At 38.0% G+C, this 22,133-nt stretch overlaps 1 protein-coding gene across 9 annotated transcripts in view; it reads left to right on the top strand.

Moving 5' to 3' along the window:
- Setd5 (SET domain containing 5) overlaps positions 1-22,133 on the top strand; it is an 87,375-nt gene that overhangs the window by 53,022 nt on the left and 12,220 nt on the right. For all 9 annotated transcript variants that reach the window (XM_059258327.1, XM_059258329.1, XM_059258331.1 and 6 more), the window contains 2 exons: positions 6,132-6,261; positions 16,913-17,160. In XM_059258327.1, the coding sequence (XP_059114310.1) occupies positions 6,132-6,261; positions 16,913-17,160 (378 nt within the window). The remainder of the gene's footprint in view (positions 1-6,131; positions 6,262-16,912; positions 17,161-22,133) is intronic.

Genomic DNA, 22,133 nt, shown 5'->3' on the forward strand with positions numbered 1-22,133 from the left:
TTTTGAGAGCACACTTTATTAATTTCCACAAGTTGTACATATTTTACAAACATAATTTGGGAATAGATTGTTCTTCAAACCTATAGTGCTTTTCAGAAACAGGACGTACTTGATTAACTCTTCTTTAGATAGAGTTCTATTCCCTGGAATCCCCTTTTCTCTAATTCTCAGATCTGGATTCAGGCTGCCTCCCTCAGTGTCTGTCATTGCCCTCCTCCACTGGCACCACATACATGAGGATGCTGCTTGTAGCTTATTTGATGTGATGAAGTCTCCAACCTCCAGGCAGGTCTTCCCTAGTTCCTCTAAACTTAAAGATTTTCTCTTTCCCCAAGAACATAAATTATGTCTTGGGGGTTGGGAATCTGAAGAATCAACAGAGTGGCCTAGGCTATGGAAGGGAGGAGTGCAGCGGGAGTCTGCATAGAGGAAGGGCAGTGCTGCAGAGTCAGTAGATGACGCTGCAGAATCTGTAACGGTATATCCTACCTAAGGAATGCAGGCACTTGATTTGTGTGGCGAAAACTTTCACATAGAAGAAATTCTGAGAAATTTGACCACGAGATCTTTGCCAAAGGGATTTTACAACTTAGTGTCATAAATGGCAATAGTTTTTGAAAAGCTGTTTACTAAAGGAATTTTGTCTAGGAAAATTCCTATTGTACAGTTGTGTCTATAGGGAAATCACTTACACCAAGTCACTGAGATCTACTAGCTTGTCTTGGATCTTGAAGAGATGATCAGAAGAGGAAGATGGGTTTGTTGTACATACCAGTGATCACCAGCCATGGTAGTGCATGCCTGTTGTTTCATCATTCAGGAGGCTGAGACAAGGTTATTGTGTTGCCAGCCTGGGCTACATAGCAAAATCGCCTCTCCAAAACAAAACAAAACAAAACACCAACAACAAAGAAGAAAACATGATTTACTGGCTTTAGTAAGTGATGGAATTCCTAAGTGTAGAATGGCAAAACTGAGATCTAGTTTGCCTACATTGTTCACCTCTTCATTCAGAGTAATAGCAGGAAGCTGATGTGATGGCTAAGTGAGCAAACACTTGTCACACAAGCCTAGTAAACCTGGATTCCATCCCCAGAACCCAGGTAAAGGTGGAAGGAGAAAACCTATTCCACACCTTGCCCTCCAACGTCTACATAGACGTGAAATCTGCACCCATACACACAGTAATAATGTTCATTTGTTTTTTCCAGACAAGGTTTCTCTGTGTAGCTGTGGAGCCTGTCCTAGAACTCACTCTGTAGCCCAGGCTGGCCTCAAACTCACAGAGATCCGCCTGCCTCTGCCTCCCGAGTGCTGGGATTAAAGGCGTGTGCCACCACCACCCAGCTGTTTTTTTAATTTTTTACTTTTTGGTTTTTCAAGACAGTGTTTCTCTGCCTCAACCACCCTGCTTAACTTTTTTTTTTTTTTTTTTTAAAGGAACAGCAAAATCAAAGCAGCTTTTATGAAGAGTGTTGAGAATTAGAAAAGAGAGCTACCACCTCTCCCTAAGGTGTATACTTAGTGGCCGGGAGTGCATTTTCTTCAGTGGTAATAGCCACTGGCAAGATGTTCCTGTAAACAACCCTAATTTGAAACTGTTTACTAAGTTTAAAAATAAATTAATAAGAAAGTAGAAGTCAGGTTGGTTACAAAAAAGGCAAATCAGTGAGAGTGGGAGGGGGATAAGAAAAAGAATGGAAAGGGCATGTTCAAATACAGTATGGATGTATGTGGAAAACTAATGAGAACCATTACTGTACATAGTTAGTATATGCTAAGAAAATCAACTTTAAAACAAAGAAAATTAGGATGTAGATATAGTCTTAAAAGCATTTTCATCAAGCCAGGTAGTAAAATCTATTCTGGTGTTTAAGAAGAGTTGATGGAGGCTTTGGAGAGATGTTTCAGCAGTTAAGAGCACTTACTGCTCTTGTAGAAGACTCAGGTTCAGTTCGCAGCACCCACATGGTGGTTCACAGCTATCTGTAACCCCAATTCCAGGAGATTTGATGCCCTCTTCTGACCTGCATGCATCACATACACATGTACATTCAGGGAAAACACTCACATAGAAAATAAAGTTAACCTAGGTTTTGTTTTGTTTTGTTTTTTAAGGAAGATTGATGATAAATTAGTAGAGATTAATGTAAAGATTGTTGTAAATAATGTAGACTAACTTTTGAAATGTCTTCTTGGTAATTATGATGCAGAATTGCAATCTTTTTGTTCCTATCTTGCTTTTCCAACAAGAAGATACCCAAGCAAACAAGCAGACAAATGTTTAAAACTGTGACTTACATTTAGTAGAAAATCCATTTGTTTGAGCTCTTGTTTTTGTTGTTTTATTACCATGTGTGTGGGGAGGTGGTTTTCATGGGGAAGTCACAGGACAGCTCTCCCACCTTTATATCAAATTCATGTCATCAGGCATTTACAGCTATCGTTTTTACCCACTGAGCCTTCTCGCCAGCAATTTTTGAGCTTTTATCTGGCTATGTTTCAAATTTAGTTTATTTATTTATTTACTTACAGTCTCAAAATAATTCTGGCTGGCCTGGAATTCTATGTAGAACATGCTAACCTCGAACTCATAGAGATCTGCCTGCCTCTTGAATGCTGGAATTAAAGGCATGAACCTAGCTTGGTTTAACATTGATATCTGTAGTATCAGATTGAAAGAAATTTAATTTAACCAATCTCTATGTTATATTCTCCAAGACTTTCTGACCATCCTGATCCTTAGTTGCCCCCATACACATACACGCACTTTTTTACTTTAAGCAGGGCTAGGTATCTAACCATGGTTCTTCTACATGGTAGATAAGCACTTTACCACTTTACCACCAAGTTGTATCCCCAGCCCCATATCACTGTTTTAGAAAGAGACTATCATAGCAAGGCTGCTTCATTAAAAGTGAATCTTAAAATTATTGATTGATGGCCACTGATGTGGCTATTGGAAAAGTGTTTGCATAGCATTCACAAAGGTGGGAGTCCATCTCATAAACTGGGAGTGATGGTGGCACAGATGTATCATCATAGCACTTGGGAGAGTAGAAGCAGAAGGATCATAAGACCATCTTACCCTCCTTTCTTCCTAAAATACACATGGGAATTCAATTTAAATCACTGCTTTAATATTCTTGAAAAGAATATAGATTGTATTGTACAACATACAACTTTTTCTGGGGAGAGTAAACTAAACTATGTTTTTTTCAGCTAGTAATCTAAGTCTGCTTTTTCTTATGTATGAGTGTTTTCCCTACATATATGTAAGTGCACTGCATGCACACCTGGTACATTTGGAGGCCAGAAGGTATCAGATCACCTTGAATTGGAGTTACAGGTGGTTGTAAGCCTCTCTGTATGGGTGTTGGGAACCAAACCCAGGTCGTCTGCAAGACCAACATGTACTCTAAACCACCAAGCCATTTCCAACACATAGAACAATATATATTCTTACTCATAGACCCACGGTTTCATTTATCATTAAAGTCAATAGACCTCCTAAGTTAAAAGCAGTATAAGACAAGTTTGTGTCTGTATGTATGTTTGTACTCAGATTATTCATTTGTGAGAACATTAATATCCTGGGAGTGTCTAAATTCAGTTGAGTCCAGTTCCCCAAAAAAAATACACAAATTAATGTCTTTTTTATTCTTTTGTTTCTTATTAACATATAAGCCTTGAGTAAGTGCCCCTTTTTGTTCTGTATAAAGTCATCCTGGCATATGTAAAGGATATTTGGTCTCCTGGACTCTTTTTGAAACTATGTTTTGTTATTTTATTGTATCCCCCTGAAGGGTTGTTAATCTGTTCCTTTAAACATAAACATATTCTTGAAATTGGGAGGCAAGCAGGGATAAGTGAATGAGTGTATTTAAAAAAAAAAGAAGAAGAAGAAGATCCTGTCACTTGAATCCCATTGAGAAAAGAATTTGAAAATTGGGCATATTTCCATTGCCATGCTACTAGGTTTCTTTGCATATTTGATCTCATTTCACCAGTATAGTAGCCCTATAGAATTGAGATTATTGGCTACAGTTTATAAGCCTAGTAGTTTTGTCTCAGAACCAGTAGTAGGTTCTGAAATTTGCCCAAAGTAAGGCATCTCTAGTAATTCGCAGAGCAGGTTTCAACCTAGGTCTTTACATTCCATGACTTAGTTAGTTCAGTGTTCTTTCTCCTTTTCAAACACGCACGCCTCACACATCTTTAGGCTTCCTAAAAAACTTTTCAATATAGTTTATAAAAATAGAATTTTTTTCAGATTTCACTTATTCTAAATAGAATTTACATAGGTGAGAAGAACAAGAATTTAAAAGTTATCTCTTATCTATAGGGTGTTAACTTGTTCAGCACAAAGAAATGGTCATATTCCTTTTTTATAATGGTAATGGTTGTGTTTAGCTTTGAAGGCAAGCCTAGCAACATCTTACTTCTCTATGTCCCATCTAGTTTTGTGCTCCCTTTTTTGTAGTCTTTAAGTTCTAGAATGCAAACTCTTAGATGTCTTCCAGATACTGAAAATATTTTAATAACCTTTTTTTTTCTTTAATTTTTGGGGGGTGGAGTATCGAAATCTCAAATTTGAGTTCTTGTCTTCTGCTTTGTACAGAAAAATAAATTTGAAATAACTTGCATATAATGTAAATAAAAACATACATTTATAACAAAGGATTTTCCACTTGTACTCCCAGGATAGTTTTCACCCAGCTATGAAAAAGAACTTTAGACCAAGATGACCTCAAAGGCCTCCTCTACATTCTAAGGAACTGTGCTTCTGATAGCCTGTGTGTGTTGGTACTCTGTGTGAGAGAGGAACTATGCTTCTGATAGCCTGTTTGTTGATACTCTGTGTAAGAGAGCATGTCACTCTTGCTTTTGGCTTTTCACATACCTTGTCATGTCCTATAATATTAATGTGATTCAAGTGACTCTGGATATCCCTTTTTTTTTTCCTATACCCATTCTCTCATCTCTGTTTACTTTTTTTTCTTCAATTTGGTAAACAAAGATATTTACATGATAGAGAATTTTTCATAGTAAAATTTCCTGGGTTTGTCTCAAGGTCTAAGATTCCAGCAACCACAAATCTTCTAGAACTGCTCTCTTGAAGAGAATATTTATTTACCTGTGGTATATGTTCTCTAAAGGTGTAAAATTATAGTAGTTTACCTTTTCATATTCGGAGATAGTCTGGCTGAAATTGATGCTTATTGTAATTGGATCTGTCTTCTGTCAGGACAGGAGAACCACAGAATGGTGAACAACTTAGAGCTGTGTAACTTAAGAAAACAAAATTACAGATAATAAAATTCCTTTTCCATAGGATGCATAGTCTTACCTTGTAATTTTTTGCAAGTTTTCTTCTGACTTTAGTTTTTCTCATCCATTCAGATTGCATATTAGCTACTAAAGGAAAAAGAAGTAACTAGAGTGTTCTTTACAAATTTCCACAGAATCTCTTTTTTTTTCTTTTCTTCCCCAGTGATTATCATTGTTCAAGTATAACTTACCCAAACTACTTGATGGGGAAGAAGTTCATATGCACATTATCACTTAAAGAGTATACTTTTTAAAGTGGAGGCCTATCTTTAAAACAATAATGCTATCCTATGCAATGTGAAAAGTTGAGTGCTTTCCATTTTTTTGTTGGTTATTAGGATCCCGTTATATAATTCAGACTGTTTCAGTTTTTCCTAATAGAAAAAACTGACTTGACTGTGAGGGCTGCGAACGTAGGTAGAGTGCCTCCCTTGGCTCAGACCCTAGCACCACAAAAACTTGGTATAGTGGTAAAATCCTGGATTTCTAGCTTAGAGGGTAGAGCAGAGGATCATAAGTTCAACGTCATCTTTAGCTACACAGCAAGGCCAGACTAGGCTGCATGAGACTATTTCAAAAATAATCTTCATTAAAGAGAAAGGAAAGAACAGCAAAAGCCAGCCTTGGTTGCACGGGCAGGACCCTGTCCAAAACCACTTGACTATGAAGCCCTGTGAATGTATTTGTATTGCATTTCTCACCAGTTGGTATTTAGTGATCTCGTTAGTGCACTGAAATAGATGTCTTAAATAGTTTTAAATGGTTTTTTAAAATTCTCTGGATTTTCCCCCCCATTGTAGCGCTGGATAAAGCAAGCCTTGGAAGAAGGGATGACTCAGACATCATCTGTGCCCCAAGAGACTAGAACACAGCACCTATACCAAAGTAATGAGAATAGTAATTCTTCTAGTATCTGTAAAGACAATGCAGGTATGTATCTGGTCTTTTTCTAAATTTGACATGAGCAGTCATCATTTGAGGGTTCACAGTAAAAATTTCAGTGTTGGTACTCTGATTTCTAAAAAGAAATAGTGTGTTCTCTAAATAGTTACTTTACATCTGTCTTTACAGAGGAAGAGAAAGATCTCGAGTCAGGGATCAGTTTTCCCAGGACGACAAAGAAGGAACTAGACAGTATACAGATAACAGCAGAAATGGTTATAAAAAAGGTTAGATACGTTTAAAGTAGTAAGTTTAGGAAATCTTTATTTGTATTTTATAAGGGGAGGTAGTAGAAAGTGGTGGAACACTAATGTTCAGGAAAAAATGGAAATGTTAAATGGCTTGTTGGGTGGGATCTGGCTAAAGGGGCAGGAAAAAATGAAATTATGAGGAATCGTTACTGATTTTTTTTTTTTTAAGGACTTGCCCCCAAGAACTATAAAATTCCTGAGATGACATGGCTTTAAATCCTCATGAGCCAAATGGCTATGGAAAAAAAAATGATCAGATCCATTGTCTTTCACAGTGTTTTATTGCAAGCTTCTAACTGTGAAAGCATTGGTGCATTGATACCTTTTTTGTTTGTGTACTTATTACACAGGGTTTCTCTGTTTAATCTAGGCTGGTATCAAACTCATCCTTCCCAGTACTCAAATTCAGATGTGTACCAAACCACCATCCTTGTGACACTCTTCACATTTTGCCTTTTTTTTTTTTTAAGTCAAACTTTCTCCTTTTTGTGAAAATTATGCAGTATCAGCATATTTAGTAGATCCTTGGGTGTGGCTCAGTAGTAGAACATGTACTTTTTTTTTAGCTTTTGTTTCAATCCCTGACTCAAAGAAATAAATAAAGTAAACCATTCTCAGTGATTTCCATAAGCTTAACTGTAAATCAGTTTTCTGAATACTATATATTCAAAACCTACCATAGCCAGGTATAGTGATACACCCACCACTTGGGAAGCAAAATAAGACAATAGGATTGCTGCAAGTTCAAGGCTGAGGTACATAGCAAGACCCTGTCTCAACAGAAAATATTACAAAACAAATCAGTTACTAAAACTCATGTTAAGGAATTACTAAAACTCATGTGAAGGTTACAGCTAACGTAATACTTTGGACTTTTGTATTGTTTGGGGGTGTTTTGTTTTCTGTTTTTTGTGAGTTGCTTTTTTGAACCATTATTTGTAGAATTGCTGAGTGATTATTATGAAGTTGAATTTAATTAAATGAATTTTACTAGTAATTGCTTTATATTAAAATTCTACTTTCATCTAGATTTTAATTTGTTCATCTACTGAGACAGATTCAGGTTTGATTTAACAATTTTTGAGGCAGAACTCCCTCAATTTTGTCAACTTTTAGAATGTAGTTAGACTAGCTGAATATGTGACCTCCTCTATCTGGTGGATATGTTGTGTAGGTATATAGTTAATCTTGGAAAACAGAGACTATAGAGCAGTTTATTTCCTGGCTTTCACATACTTAGAGAGAAATTGTCTTTGTTACTACATGTCCTCGGTGGAATGGAATTAGCACTGTTAGTCACCAGCCTTCATTACCTTTCTACCCTCCACTCGAGCAAGCAATGAGAAACATTCTCAGAACACACTTTGCCCTTAAGGATCAGTATAAACAGAAGAAAAGCATTACATAAATCAGTAGTCATCACTAAAAGGTGGTTTGAATCATGAGGAATTATTTTGTTATGTTTCAAAAAGTTTTGTTTACGAAAATACTAAGGAAAATTGATAAAGATAGGAAAGTTGATGCAGTAGAAAAAAAATCAAATATCTTTGTTTGAGGACCAGTTCTCTATCCTTAAATTGCTTGATTACTAAATTTCTCTGACCATCATTTGTAAAGTGATACTAGCAATGCCTGCTTTACAAGGCTAATAGGAAACTGAATAATATATATAAAGTGCTTGGTTCAGCATCAGACCCATAATAGAAATTGCTGCTGTCATTTTACACAGAACACTCTTTGTTGTCAGGTATGAACTACCTAGATTACAAATGATAAATTCTAGGTATGGTTGCACCTAATGTGTAATCCCAGTAATAAAGACTGGGGAGAAAAATATTATTTTTTTATTTCAACCTGGTCTGTATAGTAAGGCTATCAAAAGGAAAAGTCAAAGGATGCTAAAAGCTAAAATTGTATAAAAATAAGAGGTATTACCATTGATGGAGGGAAAAGATGTGATGTTCATTTGTAAATAACATTTATATGTCCCTAGGAATAATACCTTAATAATAAATGAAAAGTTCAGAACTAATAACAGTTGAGTAAAATCCTTGGTTAGAAGTAGAGTTAATACCACTTAAATACTAAAAAAATTACTAAAGTAAAGTAAATTCAGTATTCACTAATGGAAAGAATAAATACTATCCATCCATATTCTTTCTACACCAATAGATTGCAAGGAACTGTCATTTAAAAATTTGATTCTGAGTTTACCTAAAATTTTTCAAATAAAACTTGGAAATGTAATAATAAAGTACTTTGCTGAAAATACATAATTAGCTTCCCTGTAATACTAATGGCTGAATTATCATAGCATATGTGCGAGAGCAAATGAGAATATAGAACAGAACAGCTAGATTGGGCTGTCAAATAGAGACATGGTAAATTGCTCTGGAATTTTCAACACTCGAGAGATTGTAAAATTATTAGATTCTTTGCCAGTGCAAATTCTAGTGCGTTCAATATTTTCTCTTACTATGTTTGGGTTCTTTGTGTTTTGGTTAGTTGGTTTTGATTTGTGTGGGTTTATTTTTTGAGACAAGGTCTCACTATGAAATCCTGGCCAGCCTTAAGCTTGCCATCTTCGTGCCTTAGTCTCCTAAGTGCGGGTAGGGGTATGTACCACCACACCCAATACAATTCAAATGGTATTAATTCTTGTTTTTGTGGTCATACTGTCTTTGAGTTAATATAGTAATAAAAAGATTTTCAGTAAAAATGATAGAACAATAATTCAACTAACAGTCTGTAAAGAGTTGCCCACACCTTTAATCCCAGTACTGGTGGAGGGGGGTGGGGAGACGGGCAGATCTCTGAGTTTGAGGCCAGCCTTATCTACAGAGGGAATTCCAGGACAGCCAGGGCCACACAGAGAAACACTGTCTCAAAAAAACCAAACAACCCCTCCCTCAAAAAAAAAAAACAAAAAAAACAAAAAAAACATTATGTTCAGATTCATCATGCTTTAAAAATATTTATAATCCTAAACTCACTGGTTGTTCTAGGTTCTATATAAAGATGTAGACACCAAATATTTATGTACAAAATTATTCATAATTGCTAATAGTTGCAAAATTACATGGACAATTTTTTTTTTTTTCCTTTGGTTTTTTTCGAGACAGGGTTTCTCTGTGTAGCTTTGTGCCTTTCCTGGAACTCGCTTTGGAGACCAGGCTGGCCTCGAACTCACAAAGATCCGCCTGCCTCTGCCTCCCGAGTGCTGGGATTAAAGGCGTGCGCCACCACCGCCCAGCGGACAAAAATTTTTTAACGCCCAAACTCCCAACTGTTGAAAGAGTAATAGAATTTGTCATTTGATCTGTGTTCATCTACATGGTCATGATGAAATAATGTGTGCTATCATTGACATTTAAAAAAAATTGTGTGTGTGTGCGCGCGCGTGCACATGTACTTGGGTGTGCATGTGCATTTATGCACTTGCAGTTTCAGAGGATATCTTGAGTCAGTTCTTTCCTTCTGCCTTGTAGGTCTTAAGGATTGAACTCAAGCAATCAGCCATGACAGCAAGCCTTCACTTTCTGAGCCATCTCATTGGCCCTTTTAATTTTTTTATCCATTTTACATACCAACCACAGTTCCTCCCCCCCCCCCCCTTATTTTTATTCTTGGTTTGAGGTTGTTGCCTAATGGTAGTACTTGCCTAGCATGAGAAAAGCCTTTGGTTTGATCTCTGGTATCACAATTTTTTGAACAGTTTATCCTTGGTTGGCTTTATCAAATTGATCTAAGACCAGGAAAAAGCATAGCATCACTTGTGAATTAGATTTACTTACCTCCTTGAATCTGCAAGAGATTTAAAGGATGACATATATGACCAGTTCTCTTGGAATATAAAGTTGGCTTGATATTTGTTTTTTAACATTTGAAATGGAGAAAGCAATGTGACACAACCACTCATGGACATGGTGGTATATGCCTTTAATCATAGCACTCAGGGCAGAGGCAGGCAGCTCTCTGGGGTTGGAGGCCAGCCTGGTCTACAGATCAAGTTCCAGAACAACCAGGACTACACAGAGAAACCCTGTCTCAGGGGGGTAGAAGAGGTGACCTGTCAAAACTAGGGAGATGGTTCTACAGAATGGTTCTACCACCATGCCCAGCTTGATAGTTCATCTTAAAGTTTAGTTTCCGTAATAAATATAGCTCGCAAATGTTTTTGGATAAATTTATTAAACAGTCATAAACATGATATTGTTGAATTCCTGAGTGGCTGTGTTACATTGCTTTCTCCATTTCAAAGTTTGAAAAACAAATATCAGGCCAACTTTATATTCCTAAGAGAACTGGTCATATACATCATCCTTTAAATCTCTTGCAGAACACTTTCTATGCAAGCATAAGAGCCTAAGTTTGAAATTCATTCCTAGCACCCATGTAAAAAAGCCAGGCATGGATGAATGTTCCTACATACAATTACCCCCATTGGAAGGCAGAAACAGGCAAATTTCTGAGCTTGCTGGCTAGCCAGCCTAGCCAAAACAGTGAGATTCACATCCAGTGAGAGGCTGTCTCAGGGATAAGGTAGAGGCAGTAGGGTAAAACATCTATTATCCTCCGGCTTCTACATGCAGGTGTACACACCTACCCACACATGGACTTGCATACACGTGCCACACATACTACAAACCCCTAAAAATATGAATTATTATGTAACTCCGCTGTTTTATTTTTATTATAACATATTCTAGAATTTTTTAGCTATAAGCATATTTCCTTCTTTCAAAAGGAAAGGAGATATAAATACTAGTAAAGAAAGATGAGTGTTGTCATATGCAAGTAATAGAGTTATATACCTAGAAAGCCAAGAAAATTAGCTGGAAAACTAGTAGGCGTTTATTGAGTGGCTAAATTCAAAACCAGTATGTAAACATTTTAAAACATGAAGATGAACAAATGGAGAAGTATGTTCTATTCACAATAGTAATAAAAAGTAGAGAACAAGCCAGGCGCTGGTCGTGCACACGTTTAATTCCAGCACTCAGGAGGTAGAGTCAAGTGGATCTCTGTGAGTTTGAGGCCAGCCTGGTCTACAGAGCGAGTTCCAGGACAGCCAGAGCTACATTGAGAAACCCTGTCTCAGAATAGCAAAATAAAAATAGAACACTGGAAATCAAGTCTCTTGATGAGGAGGAGGAAATCGAAGCTTGAGTAGCTAAAAAGGATCATGAACTGTCAGTAGTGAAGGTATGTCCCCAAATTACAGCTGATGGTTGTATCACCAAACAAAACACTGAGTTGGGAGTTTTTTTATTATAATATGCACATGGTTGTCTGATTGCTATCATTTATTGCCAATATTATGTTGGTATTTCCAAAAATATCAGTATTGCTAGATGTGGTATGTGCCTAGAATCCCTGGAGAGATTGAGAAAGTAAAACCCTAAGTTTGAGACCAACCTAGACAACATTGTAAGGCCCTGTCTCAAGAAGGGGGGGGGGGGTGTATGTTAATGTCAGTTCCATATTGTACAGGAAATAGAATAACTTTCAGAAACAAGACCAGTATATTTAAAAACCTATAGAAACAAACTAGGAGAACATTGTAGCTTAGCAGTAAAGTACTTGCCAGAAATATTCAAGGACCAAAAGTATGTGTAATAAATAATAGTCTAATGGAAATAACTGTTTTTTTTTTTTTTTAATTCAGTGAAGGAAGATTATAGTTGTCTTTCAATTACAGAAGATGTGCAAAGAAGAAAAAATGGTAGTAGGCATTTGCCTATAAGAAAGGTGGTGTAGGAATCAACTCCTTAAACTTAATTATAAGTACTTCTTCCTTAAGAAATTAAGTATAATTTAGGGTGTCAAGCCTGCTGCACAATCCTGAAGACCTGAACTCAGATTCCAGAACCATGTAAAAAGCAGGATGCATGGGGTGCTACTGTAATCCCAGCACTATTTTGGTGAGATGAAGTTGTGGGACAGGCCAGAAGAGCATAGGATAGTATTCTGTGCTTTAGAGGTCCTGTTTTAACAAGGTGAAAGGAGAGAGCAAACTCCCAAAAGTTACTTCTGACCTCCACAATGTGTAGTACAAATGTGCACTTTTTTTTTCCTCTTAAGTATGAATTAGAGCAGGGATATAGCTAAATGATAGAGTGCTTACCCAGCATGTGTGGGTGTCCTGCAGTTGAACCCTCAAAACAAGATAGAATGGTACTTCACACTTTGGAGACTGTGGCAGGAAAATTGCCAGCAGTGATTTCCATTCTAGCCTGGACTACATGCTGGGCCACAGTGAGAGACCTGATCTCAAACACATAAACATTCAGTTACAGACTGCTGGGCTGTATATTGTGAGACCCCTCCCCCCAAAAAAAAGCGGGGAGGGGGCATGCTGCCAAGCCTGACAACTTGGGCTCAGTCTCTGAGACCCACATGGTGAAGAAGAGAATCGACTCCCCAAGTTGTCCTTTGACTTCCACATGCACAACATAGCGTGTATGCATCCATATACATTTACACATGCACATGAAATAAAGTGTTTTTTGTTTTTTGTTTTTGTTTTTGTTTTTTTTTTTTTGGTTTTTTTGTTTTTGGTTTTTGGTTTTTCGAGACAGGATTTCTTTGTGTAGCTTTGCGCCTTTCCTAGAACTCACTTGGTAGCCCAGGCCAGCCTCGAACTCACAGAGATCCGCCTGGCTCTGCCTCCCGAGTGCTGGGATTAAAGGCGTGCGCCACCACCGCCCGGCAAATGAAGTGTTTTTTAAAACCAAATAGGAATTAATAATTAAACCTAAAGGTAATAGGCCAATAAGTGGCATTTTTTTTAAGTTCAGGGATAGAATTACAAAGACGTAATTTTAACAGGCAGAAGATAAATGACAGTTACTAGCTAATATTAGCTAATAGAAGCATTGTAACAGAGACAAAAAACTTTTTTAGAGCCAGGTGGTGGTGGCACACGCATCCCAGCACTCGGGAGGCAGAGGCAGGTGGATCTCTGTGAGTTCAAAGCCAGCCTGGGCTACAGAGTGAGTTCCAGGAAAAGGCGCAAAGCTATACAGAGAAACCCCGGGGGGGGGGGGTGTCCTTTTTTAGATTTATTTTTTGTACATGAGTGGTTTGCCTATACATTTTATGTACATAGACCACATGTGTGCTTGGTGCCCATGGAGTTTAGCAGTGGACATTAGATCCCCTGAAACTGGAGTTACAGATGGCTATGAATGCCATGTGGGTACTGGCAAGAGAACCTGGTTCCTCTGCAAGAGTAGCCAGTGCTCTTAACCACTATCATCTCTCCAGCCCCAGTAAATACATCTTAAAAACAAACTGAAAAAGTGTATTTGTAACATTTTTGACAGTCGGCATCTCTATTTATAGAACTCTTATAAAACAGAAAGACTTACATACTGATACAATGTAAGCTGAGCATGGGCAGATAATTTACACAAGAATAAATACAAAGATAGTAAGCATTTGTGGATGTTCATGCATAAAGATCAGAGAAGGCAGTCAGGTGTTCTGCTCTAGCTCTTCACACTGTTCCTTTGAAACATTGTCTCACTGAACCTGCAGCTAGGCTGGTGGCCAGCAAGCCCCAGTAGCCTGGTAAACTTCCACCTCTGGCACTGAGGTTACAGGCAAGAGTGCAACTGTATCTGGCTTTTCATATTAGTATGGGGATTCAAACTCTTATTTTCAAGCTTCCATATCTCCCAGCCCCACAGTCATCCTTTTAAAAAAAAAAAAAAAAAAAAAAAGACAACAGAAGCCCTGTATTTGTCCTAACAAATAAGAAGTACAGAAATGAGTAGAGAACAGCATTTTTCATCATTAAGAGTATACTTATAATTGCAATAAAGGAAGATACTTAGCACAGGTTAAATTTTGGCAATATTGTCACATACCCATTTTTAATTTTAAAAGATATTTGTAAGTCAGACATGGTAGCACATGCCTATATTCCCAGCTTTTGAAGACAGGAGAAGGATAATTGTTTGAAGCCAGCCTGAACTACATGGCCAGTTCAAGGTCAGTTCAAAGTAAGACCCTATTTCAAAAACCCCACACTAACCCCAAAGAACAAGACTTAGAAAATTTTATTCAGTATCAGAGAAATTTGTGGGTTAAATGCCTGAATGTTTGTTTACATAATCTTAGGAAGTATTGAGTCAAGGTTTTTAAAAGTGTGTGTGTGTGTGCAATAAACATAAAATTTGACACTTGTATACAAAAAGAAATATGAAAACAAATGGCAAAGACTACTGACCTATGAGTTCCAGAAGTCATTAAGTCTGTATGTTGAGTACAGCATCCTAAGTGTTCAGTGAATATCATTAAAAAGACACCACATTTACTCATTTGTATAGCCATTCCCCCCAATTTTCCTACAGTGATCTTTACCACAAAATGTCTTTAGTAGTTGCATTGTTGAACTCTCAGTACAGAGTTCTTAGAGATTGGTTTTGAAGTCTTTAGAAGTGTTTAAAAGTTATGGTGCAGATTAATCTTGAATTACATGTTTATTTGTTTTTTTGTACCTAAGCATGTTTAAAAGGATAAAAACAGCACATGCTGTATAGACCGATTGGAAAAGTACTCTTTCATTGTAAGGAAATGAAAAGCCTGAGAAACAGAAAAATAAAATACTCATTTAAACATAATCAGTGCCTCATACCTCTTTGTATTGGCTACTCTGTTAACTCCAGTGGTTTCACAGTTCTGGTTCCATACCATTGTCACCAGAATAATCTTCCTAACCACATCTCTGATCATTATCCAAACTTTACCTTCAATGCATATTATGATTGTCACAGTTTCCGCCAAGCCATGAAGCTATAGTTTAGAATGCTTTTATTAAGACTGTAGACAGGATGGCTAGAGATGGAAGCTCTGTTTGGCAAAAATTCTTGTCTAGGGTATACAAGGACCCAAATTTGATCTTCAGCACCATATAGGGTAGGGAAACATGGACCAGGTGCTCTTTCTATACATCAGAGTCTTCACCTTCAATACAGGGTGATGATAATAACAGTAATGCTAGGATTTATAGACATCTTAACTTTTCATATCAAGCACACCATCTAGAGCCTGGTATTCAAGAAACACTTAAATAGTGGTGGTCTTTTGTTTTGTTTTCTGGGAAATGGAATCCATAGTGTTGTTCAGGCCTAAGCTAGCCTTCAGCTCTTGGGCTCAAGCATTTCTTCTACCTCAGCCACTTGAGTAGCTAGGACTATAGTCCTTTTACACTGTCTCTGACTTTACCTACTTTGAAGGGTGTTTGTATGTTTGTTTTAATTTTTATCATTACAGAGGCCCACGGTATGCATGTGGAGTTCAGAAGACAATTTTTGGGAGTCAGTTCTCTCCTTCCACCTTTTATGTGTGCTCTAAGGATTGAACCCCAAGCACCTTTACTTGTCAGATCATCTCAAAAACCCTTTCTTTGTAACTTCTTAAGCCTACTAATTTTTTTTTTTAAGGCAGGGTCTCATAATATATCCCAGGCTGCCTTAGAATTTGCTGTGTAGACTAGGCTGGCCTAAAATTTGTGGCAATCCTGTGTCTGCCTCAAAAGTGGTGGAGCTATAGTCAAGCTTGATCATACTTAGAAGCTTAAGGTAAATAAATTCATTTTACATGTTTTCTCTAAGCTCTTTGAAAACAGAATAAATATATAATGGCCCTTACACACCTAACTTTGCATGAAGTACATATTAATAACTAAGTAAAGGATCTTTTAACTATGAGTGAATAAAAGTATATTTTTCCTCTGAAATATGTTTTATCCTGAAGGCCCTCATAAAAACAAGTAAACTACACTACATTAAACACAAAACACAGTCACTAAAATACTTAGTTATAGTAACTTGCTTTTTTTAGTGGACCTAAGAATACAGCTAATCTAAACAGAAGGTGTCTTGGTTGTTGTTTTTGTTTTGTTTTGTTTTAATAGTTAAGAAGTTTTTATAGAAACCATTTCTAGCTCCTAGTTCAATGCTGAAAACACTAGGAGCTAGAAAAGGATCCAAGATCTTATGTGTCTCCTACTCAAGAGTGTTTGCTGGAAGAACTCCTGAAAGGGTACACAGATAAATAAGAGAAGATGAATATAGGTATGACAACCTAGCAGGTGGTAGTAGAGAAGTAGAGAGTGGTTTAAGTAATCACCTTGGCATTGATCATTAAAATTGTTCAGATTCATGTGGAGTTTCTCTGGGACATGGAATGCTTCAGAAATTACATTGATTGTAGTGATTAGAAGTATGTATAGGCATTGGGTTTGAGTAGAGGAGATAATTTAATGGGATAAGGCATAAAAGAGTTAGGACCCATTGCAGGCTAGAGGTCAGTGCCTTTGCTAACTAGCCTTACAGTAAGATATGATTCAGTTCTCATCCAAGCTTTGTGTTTCACAGACTTATTGAGCCCATTAAAGAAATGGAAGTCTCGCTATCTGATGGAGCAGAATATCACCAAGTTGCTTCGGCCTCTGTCTCCAGTTACACCACCCCCTTCCAGCTCAGGCTCAAAGAGTCCCCAGCTGTCCACACCTGGCCAGACTCACCCAGGAGAAGAGGAGTGTCGAAATGGATACAGCCTCATGTTCTCGCCAATCACATCTCTTACTACTGCTAGTCGCTCCAACACTCCTCTGCAGTTCGAGGTGATTGGGGTTTGGTGGTTGGGAGTGATTGATATGAAAATCATTATTTATACCTCTTCATTTCAAATATAATATCATTTCAGATGTTTCTTAACTGTCTTCCATCTTCATCTCATTAAGAAATCGCACCAGGCGGTGGTGGCATGCCTTTAATCCCAGCACTTGAGTGGCAGAGCCAGGTGGAACTCTGTGAGTTCAAGGCCAGCCTGATCTACAGAGCGAGATCCGGGATAGGCACCAAAACTACACAGAGAGACTCTGTCTTGAAAAAAAACCAAAAAGAAAAAATCAGCAACCTTGGGTCACTGTGGGCTGGTAGCCTTTTGTCTTGGCAGCCCCTGTTCTTGCCAAAATAAGAACAGTGCTGCCAAGATCTCATTCACTTGTCTTGACATTCAGTCCTTCGGTCTCCTTAATTTTAGGTAGTAAGCATGCAGGATCTTCATCTTTAGTATATATGTTGGTCAAAAGAGGTGTCTAGGTTCCTGTGGTACCCATTAGTTTCCCAAGCCTGGGTTTTCAGACTACACTGGGCTCACATCTGTGTGTTAGGCTTCTAACTGTGTAAAGTGTCTTTCCCAGGTTCTTTGGTAGCTCCACTATGGCCTCAGGGGACAGAGACTTAGCAGTATTGGGGTATGGCTTATGGTGAATGTTTGTTGTTGTTCTTGTTGCTGTTTTGGTTCTCCCATTCCAGGTTACTTTCCCTCCTTGTTATTATGTGTTGGTCTACTGTTATTATGTGTTAATCTACTTTAATGGTTGGATTACATTAGAAATATATGTATTAAGCTGTTCGTAAAAGTCATACTCAATCACTTTAATATTCAAGTTCAAGTGGAAGATGTGAATATAATCCATGTGTATTAAAAACTCATCTTTTGCATGTTGCTTTAATTAAATAGATATTCTGGGGTGGGGGACAAATTGATCCACCCACTAAAAAGTCTGACTTTTACTTCTCTGGATGTTGTCTTGATAAAACTGAATGTCTCAGTCTTGTTGAAACTTTTAATGAGTATCTAAGGATTAACAGTGCCTGGGTTCTTCTATGGCTAATGCAAAAGGAGCTAGCAACTGAAAGCAGAACAATGTGCTCTATTTCTAACTCAGTCCAGTATTCACTTACTGTAGAGCCAACCTTTCTGGGTGGAAAAATGTCATCCTGGTTACATTTGATTTTCTTAGGGAAATTACCATATTCCTGTGTCATTCTTTTTAATCAGATATTAAAACAGAATTCAAACCTCTCTAACTTTGTCCACTTAACAGTTAAGCTTTCGTTTCAGTTAGCAATTAGAATTTTATGGTAAGGGGCTGGAGAGATGGCTCAGAGGTTAAGAGCACTGGCTCTTCTTCCAGAGGTCCTGAGTTCAATTCCCAGCAACCACATGGTGGCTCACAACCATCTATAATGAGATCTGGTGCCCTCTTCTGGCTTGCAGGCGTACACGCAGGCAGAACATTGTATACATAATTAATAAATAAATCTTAAAAAGAATTTTATGGTAAGATATCCTAAGGAGAAATTGTCCCTGGAATGCAATCAGTTATAGGAATAGAGTTGCACCTTATCATGGCAAGTTTCATTATTAATATGAAATCATAGAAATTAGAAGTCTTCTAAAACAAGCAAGTTTATACCCAGCACATTTTTTATCTCTTGCTGCATTTGATAACTATAAAATGCTGTGTAAATGCAAGGTATTTTAAGAGAAAGAATACATGGATTTTGGTGAATCTTAGTCTGTAAGATGAATTGCTAAACAGTCTTATTAGTAAAAAACCCAGAGCCAGATATTGGGGTGAAAACTGAAAGATCAGAGGACTAGGACAAGCCACAGCCAACCTCACCTTACCAACTCCTCAGCCTCCAGAGAGCTACTTCCTATATACCCATGCCTATATGCCTTTTCTGTGTCCTGCCCTCTTACTTCCTCTCTATGCCCAGCTCTATTACTTTCTGTCTGTACAGACTTCCAGACCTCTATGGTTAACTAGTGTTGGAATTTAAGGCATGTGCCACCATGCCTGGCTCTTTTCCCAGTGTGGCCTTGAACTCACAGAGATCCAGGTGAATCTCTGCCTCCCAAATGCTAGGATTAAAGGTGTATGCTACCATTGCCAGTCATTAATATAGTGACTGGCTCTGTCCTCTGATCCTCAGATAAGCTTTATTGGGGTGCACTGATAAAATATAACCACATTAGTGTAAGCATACAGTTAAAATACCAGGAAGCAGGCTGGCTCAGCAGTAAAGGCACTTGCCACCATGCCTAACCACCTGAGTTCAGCCCCTGCAACCCATATGGTAGAAGTAGAAAACCAACTCCACAAGTTCAACCTCTAACTTCACCACACAGACAGACGTATATACGTACATACATACATGCATGCATGCATGCATGCAACATTTTAAACATTAAAACATGGGATTTAAAAACATGGCTCAGAGCTTGTTCCCATTGCCAGCACCCAGATCAGGTGGGTTACAACCTCCTATAACTTCAGTTCCAAGGGATGGAGCTCCCTCTTGTGTCTTCCTCAGGCATCTGCACTAACATTCACAGACACATACATACACATGATGTAACATGAATTCCTAAATGGTCTTAATAAAAAACTCGGAGCCTGATATTGGGGTGAAAGATCAGAGAAACAAAAGAGCAAGCCACCCTTTACCTCTAGGACTCCTCAGCCTGAAAAGCTTTCCTCAGGCCAAAAAACTTTAGTTCTTGTCTCCTCATACCTTATATACCTTTCTCTGCCCACCCTTTTCATTTCCTGTCTCAACTTTCCTAGTGCTGAGAATAAAGGTGTGTGCCACCACTGTCTGGCTCTGTTTCTCTCCTAGACTAAGTCAGTCTCATGTAGCCCAAGGTAGCTTTGAACTCACAGAGGTCCAAACGATCTCTGCCTCCCGAGTGATAGGATTAAAGGTGTATGCCATCACTGCCTGGCTCTGTGTTTAATCTAGTGGCTTGTTCTATGTCCTCTGATCTTCAGGCGGATTTTATTAGGGTACACAATATATCACCACACATTCACACATAATTTTTTAAAATAAGTTAAAATGTTTTAGTGTCTAGAAAATGGCTCAGCGATTCAGAGTTCCTGGTGCTCTTGCCAAGGACTGGGCTTTATTACCAGCACCCACATGGTGGCTCACAACCATCTAACTCCAGTTCCAGGGATCTGATGCTTCCACAGGCACATGGTGCATAGACATATATGCATGCTTAATACCCATACATACATACATAGATATATATATATATATAGATATATATATATATATATATATTTTTTTTTTTTTTTAATGGGAAAATGCAGTAGTTTTTCAAAAAATTATCAGGAAGTGTAACCGTAAGTTTTCCTGTGTCCCGCAGCCATTCAGTCCCAAATAAATACACAGAGGCTTATATTAATTATAAACTGTTTGGTCTATGGCTCGGGTTTATTGCTAACTAGCTCTTTTATCTTAAATTGACCTATTTCTATTCATCTATGTATCGCCCACATATCTCGTGGCTTTACCTGTGTTGCATTACATCTTGCCTCTCAGGTGATGGCTCAAAGCATCTCCCCTGACCCTGCCTTTCTTCCTGTATCTTTGTTTGGATTTCCCACGTGGTATATCCTGTGTTGCCATAGGTCAAAGCACCTTCTTTATTAACCAATAGTAGCAACATATTCACAGTGTACAGAAAGACCATCCCACAGCAAGGAAGAAAAGAAAATATGTTAAATAGCAAAACTTCGGGTGCATGATTATAAAGTTCTTATTTAAATAAGGCAGTGTCACCATTCTTACCATTACAAAAACAACTTCATCCTACCAATCTTTGTCATCCTGATAGCAGTGGTCTTTGCTGTATTTGGATACAGAAAAGTTGTTTTGCAAGTTTTTTTTTTCATCAAAACGATGACACAGAGAGTTGAGCCTAGGCCATATATCTATAATCCTTGCAGTTTGAAGACACAGTTAGTTTAAAAAGGAAATAATACACCGAAAGGTGACTCAATACAAAATTTCTATATTGTTCTTCTAATGTACAATTGTTATTTGAAAGAAGAAAATGTTGAAATAAAAATTTTCTGTTAAAATTTTAAAAAGTAAAATGAAATACAGTCTAGAGTAGCTGTAGTTAAGAGCTCTAACTTTTCTTCCAGAAGACCCAATTTTGATTTCCCAACACACCCATATGGCTCCGCACAGCTATTTGTTAACACTGGTCTCTGGGAATCTAATGCCCTTTTCTGATCCTTTCAGGTACTGCGTGCATGTGATAACACAGACATGCAAGCAGGCAAACGCATACAAGTAGAATCTCAGAGTTCTGTTTTTGTTTTTGTTTTAAATATCAAAAAAGTATCACAAGTAAAACCAGCTTCAAGTGGAAAGGGGAAAACTTGGAGTAGGCGACATACATTCAGAACATACCTAGTGCTGAGGGGATGAGGTACACAGTCAAAGAGAACGAGCTTCTCAGGAAGGGAAAGAATCTAGAGGAAGAATGAAAGCAACTTGAAAGAAATTGCCCACTTAGCCTTCCCTTTCCCTTCTTGTGTGCTCTGAGATCTATACTCTGTCTTACACGGGCTCTAGTGTTCCTTGAACACCCAGCACCTTCCCCACTGAAAAACATTGACTATCCAAACCTTGTTTTGCTGAAGCAGCTCCATATGTCCTATTATGGCATGTCCTATTATGGCATGGCCTATGTCTGCTCTCTGGGTCACAGTTTTGATAACTTTCCCCTTACTCTAGTCACTGGTACCCTGAGTCCTTGTCCTAGCTACCATCATCACTTTACTGTTGCCATTCATATCACCATCAAGAGCTCATGGACGGTCCCTGTGTGTAGGGAGGCACTGCCTCAGCTGAGTGTCCTGTCCTGTGTATCCTGTGTAGTTCACAGACAGAGACATACACGTGGTATGTTTTGCGCTTTTTGGGGGGCGGGGGGTTG

Source organism: Peromyscus eremicus, chromosome 3 (genome assembly GCF_949786415.1).
Source record: "Peromyscus eremicus chromosome 3, PerEre_H2_v1, whole genome shotgun sequence".
NCBI lineage: Eukaryota > Metazoa > Chordata > Mammalia > Rodentia > Cricetidae > Peromyscus > Peromyscus eremicus.